The sequence below is a fragment of the Gouania willdenowi genome, chromosome 19 (assembly GCF_900634775.1).
Source record: "Gouania willdenowi chromosome 19, fGouWil2.1, whole genome shotgun sequence".
NCBI lineage: Eukaryota > Metazoa > Chordata > Actinopteri > Blenniiformes > Gobiesocidae > Gouania > Gouania willdenowi.
The window spans coordinates 3,787,574-3,801,489 of record NC_041062.1 but is presented as its reverse complement, the minus strand read 5'-3'; the positions used below and the strand labels follow the sequence as shown (position 1 = coordinate 3,801,489).

At 38.4% G+C, this 13,916-nt stretch overlaps 1 protein-coding gene across 1 annotated transcript in view; it reads left to right on the top strand.

Moving 5' to 3' along the window:
* The window catches only part of LOC114481386 (heparan sulfate glucosamine 3-O-sulfotransferase 3A1-like), a 35,782-nt gene extending 22,474 nt beyond the window's left edge, over positions 1–13,308 (top strand). Inside the window, exon 2 of the mRNA XM_028476183.1 lies at positions 12,199–13,308. Coding sequence (XP_028331984.1) covers positions 12,199–12,820 — 622 coding nt within the window. The 3' untranslated portion in view covers positions 12,821–13,308. The remainder of the gene's footprint in view (positions 1–12,198) is intronic.
* Positions 13,309–13,916: the final 608 nt, after the last annotated feature.

The window sequence follows — 13,916 nt, the reverse complement described above, 5'->3', positions numbered from 1 at the left end:
GGCGGTTTACAGACACGGCTCATCAAAAGTGTGCCAACAACACTCACACTTCAGAGTTTCAACTTGTCAGCCTCTGAATTCAATTGTGTGATTATGAGTGCAGACATTACTGCGCTGCAGCAGATTAAAGCAGATGTTTGTGCAAACAATACACAAAATTACTCCTAAAACACACAAAATGGTTAAAAAAAGAATACAGAAAATGACAACCCAAAATAAAACAAATACATTTGTTTTTTCCTGCTTTAATGTTTCGATTGGTAATTATTCTCTTCTGTGGCAGAGACTGTAAATGTTTAATAAGAATAAAACTCATCTGAGCAAGTTTTTGTTGCTGTATTGTATATTTTCCCATTCATTTTGCTGTTTTGTGTTGTTGGACTTGCTTTGTGTGTTTCTGTTGTTTTTTGTGCTTTTGGAGTCACTTTTGTGTTTTTTGTATAATTTTGTATTGGTTTTTTTTTTTTTTTTTTGTGTATTTCTGTGTTTTTGGTGTCATTTTTTATGTTTTTGTTTCTGTTTGAGTCATTTGGTGTATTTGTTGTTGTGTGTGCTTTGGTTTCAGTTTTCGTTTCGCCCTTTTTTTTTTTGCCGTTTTGTGTTTGTTGTTTTTTGTGTTTTTGAAGATACTTTGTGGTTTTTGTTGCTGTTTCGTGTGTTTTTTGTTGTCGTTTTGTATGTTTGGTCCTTTTTGAGTCATTTTGTTGTTTTGTGTATTTTGGTTGCCATTTTCCTTTTCCCCCTTTTTTGCTGTTTACTGTGTTGTTTGACTTGCTTTGTGTGTTTCTCTAGTTTTGTATGCTTTTGGAGTCACATTTCAGTTTTTTGTTCCTTCTTTGTTCATTTTTGTTGTCATATTGTGTATTTGGTATTTTGTATTTGTATTTGGTATTTTGTGTGTATATAATCACTGTGTTTTTATGTTTTTATCCCTGTTTGAGTCATTTTGTGTGTTTGTTGTTTTGTGTGCTTTGGTTGCGGTTTTCCTTTCACCCCTTTTTTACCGTTTTGTGTGTTTTTAAATTAATTTTTGTTATTTTTTTTAATAATTTTGTGCATTTTGTTGTCTTGTGTGCTTTGGTTGCAGTTAGGCTTTTTCTCTTTTTGTTTTTAAAATTAGTCTTTAGTTCTTGAAATGTTTTGCTTTTGAAATAATTTTGTGCATTTTTTTTATTCTGTTTGTTTTACTTTCATTCTGTGTGTTTTTGGAGTCATTTTGTGTGTTTACTTTGGGAGTCATACAAAATTAGACGGAGAGACATGTGGCCCCCGGGCCGCCTGAATTTAATGTTTGGGGAACTGAAAAAGCAGAAAAGTCATTGAGAAATACTCAGTGCTAAGTGCCCATTTTTCTGCCAAGCCTTCATCTTTGCAGCTGTGCTCAGACTTTAGTTTTCAGAGTTGAGCCTTTTCTCGTCTTCAGTTACGTCTCTTTTAACAATAGCATCGCGGTGGGATTTATGCCCTGCGGAGACATTTGGTCCGTGGTGGATATCATTGTCTATGAGGCATATTCAGCTTCCTGAAATGTTTATATTGAAATGTTTCAGCCGCTCGACGATCACCATGGCAATGGTCCCAAAAACTAAAGCCTGAGCCTTTTGTCATGGGTAATTATCAGAGTCGGCGCCCTAAAGGCTCTCATTTGGCTTTGTGCAAAATCACATTTGATTTTGCACTCGGAGCTTTTCAATTTTTGTATTCAAATTAGGATTTAATGTTGCGTTTGAATATCCATTAAAACTTGTTTGATTCCAGTGGGGATGGTTGTGAAATGTATTTCATTGAAAGAAAAATTCCAGCAAGCTAATTAAGAAACATTCAAATGTTCCTAAAGAGCACACACTCGATGAACATTCAAAGACACAATATCTGGAGATGAAGCTTTTTTATTAAGCCCGACTTTAAGTGTCTTATCTGCCACAAGCTGTCGAGTGCTTAAAAACTGACTTGGCAGAATGAAAAATAGCAGCGAGTCTTTTGCCAAAGCCGATTCCTCTGAAGTGTCATCTCCACACGCAGTGGAACTCAGTGCTCGCATTACTTTTTTATATTCCCATGACCCACTTGTTCTGATTGAGACTTCATTCAAAGCCACACCCATAATGATGACATCTGTATGATACACTCTTCCATTCTGGGCTTATATTTAGCATTTGGACTCATTTGGGAAACTGGTTTGATGTAGAAGTTAATCTTTAGACGACTTTTCTTTTTTTTTTTTAGAAATATCTCCTCATTTGCCACAATCATGAAAAAAATGTACGATAATCACAGGATTCACCTTCTGAAACAGAAATATGTAAGCCTACTTGATGTTACACAGAATAAACCTTCATACATGTTTTGGGACAGGTGGTAGAATGAGTAGCAAGTGTAAAAAGAGGAAATTTAATTCAACTTTATTTATATAGCACAAATGAAAACAAGTAATCTTGTAGCGCTTGTCAAAATATAAAATTCTGAAGAAAAAAAACCAAACAAATCCAAATGAATGTGCATCTGCTACAGTGGGGAGAAATAAACAGAGCTAGCATGACAGAGACTCTTGAGATTTGATGAACACGTCCATTCCACACTTCTGATGCAAAGAAAGATAAAATTATTGGCTAAAGTTAATGTAGTCATGCGCTTTTAGGCATTTTCAACACAATTTTTGGAAGTGTATTTGGTGTTATAACATCAATTTAGAGAAAGCCATTGAATCTGTATTAAAGCGTTCAAGTTATGAGTTTTCTTCACATAGCGCACATCTCTAGTGGCATTTTCCTCCTCGGAATCACTAGAATGTGCCCTCACAAGCAGTATCTCTAGCTGGATTTCCATTACAGATTTTCGCCCACATTTCTAAATGTCTACAAAGTATAATTGCGCTTTGAACGTGTTTCCATTGAAGGTTGTTTTGGCGACTCGCAACACCTTTGAAATCTCATCCCGGGAGACTTTGCTGCAGAAAGACGGACGCTCAGAACCTCTTTATAACACTTGGTATTCCTTTGTTGTTTCACGTCTAATGTGGCACCAATAATTTTACAGTGTAATGCTAAGAAATGTCCTTCTGTTTACACCACCGCGCCATGTTTACTCGGAGAGAAGTGGTCACGTGACCAGGTATGTCACGTTCTGTGATGTGTATTTGCAAAAAAATCTTCCCATAGCGCTTCTGTGACACATTTCAATATCGAAACGCCTGAAACGCCTCATGAAAGCGTAAAACCTTTGAGAGATACGAGTGCTTTTTCAAAATTCAGATGTTTCCATTACCAGTTTTTATTGCGCTATTTAGATTTTGTGCATTGCTAAGGGTAATGGAAACACAGATTCTCTCTGGTTCGAACTGATAACCATTCTCACCTATTTCCTTGCAGTTGCTGTCCTTATTGTTTACATGTGAAACGGTCTCTGAGTTGATCAGAATTCTTGGTGTTAGTGTTGGTTTGATATCTAAAGTGCTTCTTCTTCAGTGCATCGTCTTCCGCTCCGCTTTCTTTCACTCACTCTTCCTCTGCGGTTTAGATCGGTGAATAATTCACAAATTTGTTGCCATGAAGACAGAGCTTACTTTCCCCCCTTACGCAATAAACCAAAGGACACGCAGGGCTGAGAAAAGAAGACGACGGTCTCTGTTAAAAACACTGCTGACAAATTTATAAGAACATACCGCAAAGCTAACTCTATAAATCTTTAACTGAATCGCTCAGCAGTCGTAGTAAGGAAAGAGGGAACGGCTGAAAGCTCGGTGAAAAGGTGAGTGTGAGGAGGCAGATTTATTCACAAGAAATAAGGTTTTTACTGCAGCTTTGTCAAACATTATTCTGGAACTTCTATTTATAATGCAATTCAAATCCCATAGGTGTGTTTTTTTTCTTCTCTTTCAGCCATTTCTACGGCTCTATAATATTTGAGAAGGCATAAAAAGCAGACATTTTCCATATGTTTCCAGATAGAAGGCGGCCATTGCTTTGGCAGCAGGCCATGGTGTATTTTTCAAACATGGCATTCAACAAGGGTTGAAAAGTGCGTTTCTAGCCGTTAACAGTCCCTTTTTGTTTCCTTTTAGTATTTTGTCTATGAACATAGTTTTCTGTCTGTGTTTACCATTTACCAACAATAAGGTTTTTAATAAAAGCCCCAATCTTTCCAGTTTCTAATTTCCTGCTCTCCTCTCAAACCCATTAATCTCCGTTGGTTTAATTTAAAACTACTTGCCAATCCGGCGATGAATATCCTGTTGTTTAAAAGTCACTGTTATTCTGCATTTTTCCTCCCTTTGACATCGTTATCTCGTGTCACCCGTGTTCAGCGTCCCTTTCCCTTCCTCTTTATCAAAGTTTAATCTTTCCCAAAGGACAACCGTCAGCCACAACTCCCACTTCCTTGGATTTATCCGTTTTTAAAAAATTCTAAGACGTGAGAATGTTTTGTGAAAGAGGACATCGGCTGAGTCTAGGAAAGTCACAAAAAGAAATGTTCAACCTTTTCAGAGATTGTCATCTGAGCTGCAAGACGGGAGAGGTTGCACAAAGATGTGGTTATATCTAGTGCTGCCAACAGATTCATTAATCACAGAGCACATTAAAAATATTGTGCGATTAATTAATCTAATTCATCTCTTTTTTAATCTCACATAAAATTGCTGAGAAATGCCCTCAACTTGTGTTTTCATTTAATTTACATGATTGTGGCAGATCGAAACATTGATATAGAACAAAGTGGCTTAATAAAGTTATTTATTGTTTTTAACAGACTTCAAACATTTTCATTCCTCTGTATGTGACACTGACACCTTTGGTTTAGACCATCAGAGGAATATGGATGTATAGTTTGGTCAATCTCCAAATAATAGAAAACAGAAATGAAATAAAACATCAGGTTCATATGTAGTGCTATAAGTTAGCACATTATAAACAGTAAGAACAATTTTCTGATTAATACAATTATTGAACACCAAACTTGTTTTTTTTCTCCTTCAGATAATATAAAATAAATGAAACATGACCCATCAATCACAGTGCTATAAATTAGCACATCAAAAATAACATTGTTTATAGCAAAATAAAGTACTGTAATAACATCAAGTAATCACTTTCAGTAGTGGTCGCCACGCCCACATCCACTACAACCGATAGTGGTCAACTGTCCACTACAATCATTTATCCACTCACTTTGTTCATTTGTCACTCCTGGATTTATTCATTCTGGCTCCGAACCCTGTCATCTTGTCCTGTGTGTCCTAACTACTTGGTCTAGACTACCGTCCAAAGTACCGCTATCCGTGCTAGCTGCTACATAGTTAGCATTGATGTGGGAAATCTCCACTGGAGGCTAGAAGAGCTCCGGTGATTCACAAACTGTTTCTTGCACAATTTGCACACAACTGGGCTTTAGTTTTCCATCCGGTGTGTTTTTTTTTTTTTTTTAACTAAAATTAATGCTCAGACTCCTCAGCTTCTACCGTTGTAGCCTGTGCATCAGTATTTATGGGTATACCGGGAGCGCGTGCAATGAGAAGGTTTTGCGCTGTGTGCGGTGCAAAAAAAAAAAGTGATTAACGAGAGATTTTTTTAGGGTGTTCATTTTCGCAATTAACGCATTAACGTGACACCCCTAGTTATATCCTAGAACTTAAAAAAGTTGTCTCAACTTTCTACCAGATGCTTACATTTTCCGTAGAACACAGAAAACAAATGTGAAATCTTTCGCATTTACGCAATATAATCGCACGGCTGCTTGTCGGTATTTCCCTCAAAATCAAATAGTATTACGATATTGCACATTTTTATGGTATTTTAGCCCTTAAAATAATTGGTTGATTAATCGAGTCAAATACTGTTATTTTGAATGTTTTCTACGAATTCAGGAAGTTTAATAGCCAGTAAAGTTATGTAAAGAGGGAAAGACAATAAAATGGAAACTAAACGGAAATGAGTGAACTCTGAAATGGAATTGAGGACATTTTGAAACAAGATTGTAGATTGATTTAAACCATAAACCATGTGAGATTCATTTGCACATCATTTGATAAGTCAAAGGCCTGAAAGAGTGATTGATAACTCTGACAGCACCACATGGCGAAATATTTTAGGTATCTTTCGACTGACTTTACATACGAGCATGTTACAACACAATAGATAAAAAATCCCTGGCCTAAAGCTCTTTGCATTGGTTCCCATTATACCCATCCCATCCATTCTTTGGACTCACTTAATGTTTAAAGCTACTTGGCAAACACACAAAGCAGAAATCTATGGCTACTTTCAATCCAGGATAGTCCAGGACTTGGCTGGATTGTGCAGAGAAAGGCTGCTTATTTTAACACTTGATTTGCATTCAAACTAACAGAAGGTTTTTGATGCACCATATCTTTTATATACAGTATTAATGTGATTTTTTTTTTTGGCAATAATAGAGTGAACAAGCAAAGGTGAAGTCTGACTTGTTTTGCCTTAGTGAATCACAAACTTCTTAGTGTAAGAAAAACATTGAAAACCCAGTGTGTTTCTCCAAGTATCTATACCCACCTGAGCCTCATTCCTGCTCCGAGTCTAATAATGAGTATTTTCACATCTTTTTATGGGCATTTTACCCTTTAAATGAGCTAAGTTTGATTGCAACTACCGCTTTGATCAACACCCATGTCCAGTTACATTTTCACGCCTAGCCGACATAGCAGAGAATTGAAGCAATGTGGAATTAAAATTAACTAAAGAGAGCCTCTTGAATTCACAACAATTGACTGCCAATTTGTTATTTGGGGTACGGGCAACTCTGTTTAGCAGCTAATGTGTTGTTTTTGAAGGGCAGGTGATCCAGTTCTCCCTTTTCTGAGCCAACTGTAAGGACATATACTAGCCTGCTGAACATTAGTTATCCACTCGGCTTCTTCCTAGCCATCTTCTTTGTGTCGTCTACTTTCCTTGTCGTTCTTCTCCTTGTTTATTTTCTTGAGTCTCCTCTCTGCAAGTCATCTTGTGTTGTTGCTCAAGGTTGACAGAGCCGTAAAACTCTGAGCACGAAGCGGTCGTCTTTCCCTTCATCACCCAACAGCTATTATTCTAAATCCCAAACTAACTTCCACCTCCTTTTTCCTTCTGACCTCCATTAACATCCACTGACCTGGAAATATCTGATCAGTCTACGCCACCAGGAGCGTGCCACTGGCTCCCTCTCTCTCTTTCTCCATCTGCAAACAGCAGAAATATTGAGCCAATTACAAGATTATTATCTGGAGCGAGCACGGTTGGATTGTATTTATGCTTGCCAGGGCTTCCTGCTGGAAGAGGAAAAATGAATCAAAGGGTTGCGGGGGGAGAGGTGGACAGCACTCATGGCCGCTTGCCTTTGTGTCTTTACAACTCCCATCAATTGACAGACTTTGGCTCAGCACCAAGACGCCTTCTGAAAGGTCACGGATAACACCAGGATACAGCCATTTGGAGCTGATCGCTTGTTAGTTTATGCTCCCAGCTAATTCACATGCCATGCTGTCATCGTATATATACAGTTAATAATCCCTTGTGTTGCCATTTCTGCTTATTATATTAAGAGCAGACATGAGTCACAACATGCATACGTAAGTGAAAGTTGTTCAGTGGGGAAGTGAAAGCAGTGGGGCATCAGGTCTTTTATTCCGAGGTGGTTGGTTTATAGACATCGTACAAAGAGCTCATTGAGCGCTGCACTGCCTCTTACTGTCTACGCTGGGTTTTTAATGACAACTAGAGCTGCCCGAAACAGTCTTTGCATCCTTTTCCAGCCAGTTAGTGAATAACACACCATTCCAGCATAGTTTGGGTTCTGTCATGTGCACAAACTGCAGCTGAGGAGTTTCTGAAACTTTGTACGTCTCGTTTCTTTACAGCAGATTTCTTTGGTTTTATAGCCATGCCTGTTTGGTGAGTGCTAACCACTGCCGTCCAAAGCACCAATGAGTTTGGGGATTTGGGTTTTTTTTGCAGCAGAACAAAGACATTAAAGCAGAAGAATCTGGTTTTGCTAATATTCAGTACTTGGACCGTTTGTCCTGTTACTAATGAAAACGTACTGGCAGTGAGAGATGATGTTAGTTCAAGGTCCCAGTGCCACAGAATAGAAGTCCACAATTTGAACTGCTTGCCATGAGTTTTTTCACTCTTTTAATTTCAAAATTTAGATTTGACTTTCCCACATGTGTAGTGTGCACTTCTAAAACTTTTGAATCTTAAGGTTTTCAGATGTATCAAATGTCATAAGTAGGGCCCTTGAGTTAATATGAAATGGTCGAGAAAAAAAAAGTAATTTACATTTTGACATGGAAAAAGCAATTCGGTTTCTTATTTGCCTCTCTCTTTATTTAAAATCATCATGGAAATGCCTTATATGCATGTTTTGGGACAATATCAAACATTTACATATTATTTTTCACCAGAAAACAAGTGACTGAATATCTAGAAAGTTTGACAAACCCATACAAATGTGTCAAATTTTGCCCATATTGTCATTTAAAATCTCTCCCTATGTGTATAAGATTGAATAGCGATCATAATATTCTGTGAATGAAAATGAATGTAGAGCTTCATCTGAAGTGTGTTTTTACTGTGTTGTGATGAACAGATTATTATGACGACATTCAAAGCTGAAGTTGCTCTGGTACAAAGACAGGTTTAGCTGTTGGTGTATTAGTTGAACTGGTGATTTAACCAGAAGCATCTCCAAGAACGCGACTGCTCAGGTTTGGTGCAAAACATGAGGGTGAGTTGGTGGTAATTAAGGTTTCACAAATTTTGGGACTGTATCACACATTTCCATGGTATTTTATAACAAGTGCCTTAGGGTCTAAGTGTAGATAACTTTACTCTTGCGACTTAATCTTGCTTGATTTTTGCCACCAATTATTCATTTTTTGTAAATCAACTAAAACATACGATTAAATGGAAAAAAAAAAACTAAAAAGTGTAACGTGACGCGGAAATGGGTAAACCTTGAATCAGAATTTTGAAAAGGAAACTCGAAGGCGTTACATGGTGAAACGAAACCATGGGCTTGATATCAGAAGGTTCTTCAAACCGTGGTGCAATGTCAGTTTTCCTTCCATGACGGAGCTTCAAACATGCAACTGAATGTATTGAACGCTCGAGCACTGCACACCTTTTAACCCAGCTGTCATGCCCACACGCACACACCTCACTGACCCTTAAAATACACCCCCACTCACCCACCTTTTCCGAGTGTCCTTGCACGGCCATCTTCTGCAAAAAGTGCATCAACATCAACCACACGGAAAGCTCAATGCACACCATCAAATATGGATGCTTCCTTTAGTACAGCTTCATTCATTTTTTATTCCACAATAATGTTCTTCTTTGCATCGAGAAGTTGCGATACTGTGATGTTGTATTTGAAGGTCCAGAGGTTTTTGTAGCATCAGGTTTTCTGCTTTGCTTGGTCGACTCTCAGGCGACATTGGGAACGCCTTCATTTATCAATAGCCAGTCTCTCTGTTGTTTGTCAACGACATGTCAGCTCGGAAGCATCGTGGTCCCAGGTGACATTGATTCGGTTTCACGTTCTCCTCCCTCACCTTGGACTCTCGGTGTGACGGAGTAGAGCTAATGTGAGACGAAGGATCCTTGTGCAGATGTACGAGAGACCACAGGCACTGAGAGGCCTTCGGAGGTCAGGTGACGGTCAACTTTGCCAGCAAATGTTGAGACACGAGTGATCCCGCATTGATGTAGTTGATCTTATCGACTGTTTCCTTCTGGTTAGAGGTGAGAGGATCCTCCCCTCAGAGACTGGATGTGTTTTGACATTGGCCTGAAGGCTTTAACTTTCAGCTCCTTAGGTCAGTTTCATTTTGTCAACTGAGCTCCACTGGCAGCTTTGTGAAAGTATGAAACCACCGACACAGACTTCTGTTTTTACTTATTTAGAGATGAGTTTTTGTCAGAGAGATTTCCCAATAGATTTGTACTTGGTGCTCCTTAATCGTTTTGCTTGCAGCGGCATTATGTGACATGTGAATAATATAGGTGCATATTAAATCCAGTAAATGTTTGAGTTCAAAAGAGGTAAACATAAGGATTATCAATTAGAAAATACTTAATAAGGGTGGGAAAAAATATTGATTCACAATATATGGTGATTTATAAAATTAGAAATCTATTTCTCGCAGAATCCATTTTTCTGCACAATGTGGTCATAGGTTAACACTAAATGTTGTCATGCACATTGTTTGTTGGAATTCTTGGACTCATATATTGTATTGTTTCTAGAAGGAAAATAAGGAACTTGAAATCACAATACTATTGAAATACAATATTAGACAAAACCATATCGTCCCGGCCCGATGTCAGAATGAGTTTTTTTTATTTACTTATTTCTGGATCAATATGCGTTATGCATGAGCTGCAAAGTTCAGTTTACATATTTTAGATAAAATATCAAATGTTGGTTTTACAACAAAATTTAAAGCTGATAACAAGATTTTTCTTGCTTAGTCAATAATTCGTTTGATAGCTGTTCATTGTCATCTCCCATACAACTGTGGGATCTCCTTTCATCTTTTCCTCATTAATATGTAAATCAAAGTTACCCAAATTTGTCCAAAGAAGGTGTTGTCTCCAGGAAAATAAAGCCGTGAGATCCTAAAGGCTAAGCTGTGAGTGAATCCAGTGTTAAAGTAGACATGGAGAGTTTTTGTGAAACACTCTCTTGTTCGTTCAAGCAACGACCAACATCTTGGTGACCTTTGTCTCATTTATAGTTGTGTTTGTTAAACGGAGCATGTAAGGAAGAAGAACCGGGCCCATTCGAGGAGAGAAACGCTGCAGGAAGCAAACACTGGACTCTGATTATGAGAGAAGCTTTAGGGTCGGGTCGTAGTAGCTCTATCACAGGTCACAAACCTGCTCCTCCCAATGAGCAGCTTGGACTGTTCGGTCGGTGCGATTCCTGACTTCCAACTGCTCGCGCCAAGCGGATGAATAATTGACGCTTGCATTCTGTTCTTGGGTGAATTTTAAAGCTGTGGTCTGCAGAGACTCTAAATGGTAGAGAGAGGCCGTGTTAATCTTTCATGTGCTACTTTTACTTGCTTTACTTAAGGTGACTGTCCTGAAAGCGGCCAGGCAGAAGGAGAGTGGGCAGGGAGAGTTGAAGAGAAGGCTTGAAAGAAGATGAACACATGAGATCTCAGGGTTTAAGTCATCAGCAGAAATAGTTTTCAATCTAGAAGATCTAGATTCTTCAATGTTTTGGTAGTATTGGGACTGCTGGTCGAATGGAAACAGACTTTTGGATTTGTTTTTACACCTCAAACTGATTAATGTGGTCTTCAGACACAATCATTCTCTCACATGTTGTCAAGAAGTTGGCATTCTCTTTGACAAAAAAAAAAATGTATTTTGAGACGTAAAAGCTTGAATTTTATGGATAAAAGCTGTAACTTCACAACAAAATGATTCTCTATAAAACATTTTGCAATAGAAACATGTTTGGCTTATAGAAGTTCCTTTGTGTGGGGACTTGGGAGTCATTACTTTTCATTCTTGCGTGAGAACGTCTCTCCCAGTGGACACCCTTGGATAGGACGCCAGTCTGTCGTAGAGCTTGACAGAAACAAGGAGCTCACCACAAAGCAGCCCTGCTTTTTTTTACTTAGATTGTAAGCAGACCTTTCTTCCTAACCCTTTAGAGTTAGGAAGAACATTATCTGTTTTCATACGTTGGGAGGAACCAGAAAAGTAGGATCTTTTAGTAAAGAACACACTTGATACACATTTCGTGTATGATGATGGCATTTTTCTGGTCCAGAGTATGTATTTGAATCCGGGCTTAATTGCGTATTTGTTATTCCTAAAGTTTGTAAAAATGCAACAAAGCCCAACCCTTTAGGACATGTAATCATTAGCATCCCTCTTGTTTTCCCCCCTACGTAAGACAATGAGCTCCGAAAGGGCTTCACTACATTCTTTCATGGCGTTTTGCCCCAACTGCCAATCAATGTACCACATGACAAGTATCACATTAATAACCTACCGCAAGCAAACCCTTCCCTGTGTTATTCTTCTTTGATTGGATTCAACATATTTGAGTTCATACACTGGAAGTGTTTATTGTAGTTGGACTGTGACAGTTTCTCCACGTGTTTCCATCTGCAGTGCAGGTCAACTCAAAGTCTCACTTCCTTCTTTTCCTCCTTTCTGTTTTCCCTCTCAGGGAGCTGATGCCCAAGACCCTGGAGGGCCAGATCACCATGGAGAAAACCCCCAGTTACTTTGTGACCAGAGAAGCTCCTGCGAGGATCTCCGCCATGTCCCGAGACACCAAGTTGATCGTGGTGGTGAGGGACCCCGTCACCCGAGCCATCTCGGACTACACACAGACTCTGTCCAAGAAACCCGACATTCCCTCTTTTGAGAGCCTCACCTTCAAAAACAGGACTACGGGTCTGATCGACACCTCCTGGAGCGCCATCCAGATTGGCATTTACGCCAAGCACCTGGACAACTGGCTGCAGTACTTCCCTATGGAGCAGATCCTGTTTGTGAGCGGCGAGCGCTTGATCAGCGACCCGGCCGGAGAGCTGGGACGCGTCCAGGACTTCCTGGGACTAAAGAGGATCATCACAGACAAACACTTCTACTTCAACCAGACCAAGGGATTCCCGTGCCTGAAGAAAGCAGAGGGCAGCAGCAAGCCACACTGCCTGGGGAAAACCAAAGGCCGGACGCACCCCAACATCCACCCTGAGGTGGTGCAGCGGCTACGGGACTTCTACCGGCCCTTTAACATGAAGTTCTACCAGATGACGGGACGTTTTTTCGGCTGGGATGACTGAATGTGTCTTTTTAACCTGAGCTGATGAAAGACAAAACAAGTTTTATTACGAGAATGAAGTTAGAAATACAACTCTTTCCTCATGATCTCATCAGAAATATGCAAAGGGCTATTTTTTTTTAGCTTAAATAATGTAATCTTGGATGTCTTTGATGTATTTAAGTTGTTTGATTATCATATGATATATATTAACAGAAAGCTAAAGGATATTTTCTTAATTTATCAAATTAATCATTATTATTTTATATTCTTGGGAAAAATCTACTTCTGTAATCTCATTCTGTAAAGTTTAACACGTATTGTCCATAATGTCAGCCTTGACATTGAGATTTAGTTGTTCTCAAACTTTATTCTCCTGATTTCACAAGTTTTCATCATATGCAATGTATTTAGTTTTTGTCTTCCTTAAAGATATGCATATAATGAGTATTTGATTCATAATTTTCTGCACTATTTGAGAAAATATAAGTATTGTTTGCAGTTCTTTGGTCCAGGGTTTGTCCTTATTTCACTAACACTGACTGGAGCATATCACAGCTAACATACAGTATCTTGCCAGTTTGAGATATTTAATGCCATATTGTATATGCACAGCTTCTTTTAAATTATGTTTTATAGGGAAAAAATAATATGAAAAGAACAGATGTTGTGTATTTTTGAAATGTATTTATTAAAAACGGATAAAAGACTTATTCATGTGTTGTGCTTTTGAGTTTTGTTGTTCAATGATTATAGGAGATTGGTGAGAATCCTGGATTTGTTTAGAAGATCCAACGCTTTCATTCGTTTGACCTTGAAACATTTTAACTCAATGTAAGAATTGAAGCACATTTTAAAATACACCCTAATATTTGCAGAAACTTGGAGAATCTAGAAATTGTTTTGCGAAAACCTTCACTTAGCAAGTTAATTTTGTCTTCTTTTTTTAAATAATATATAAGATTTCATTTATTCAGGAAATTAGATCTTCTGACATCAGTCTTCCTCAGAGGTATATAGTGATTGCTAGGACAAATGATAGTGATTGTAGAGTAGAGGCTTTGATGCTTTCCTTTTAAGAAAACTCAGGGATACATCAAAGCAATCACTAGATGCCT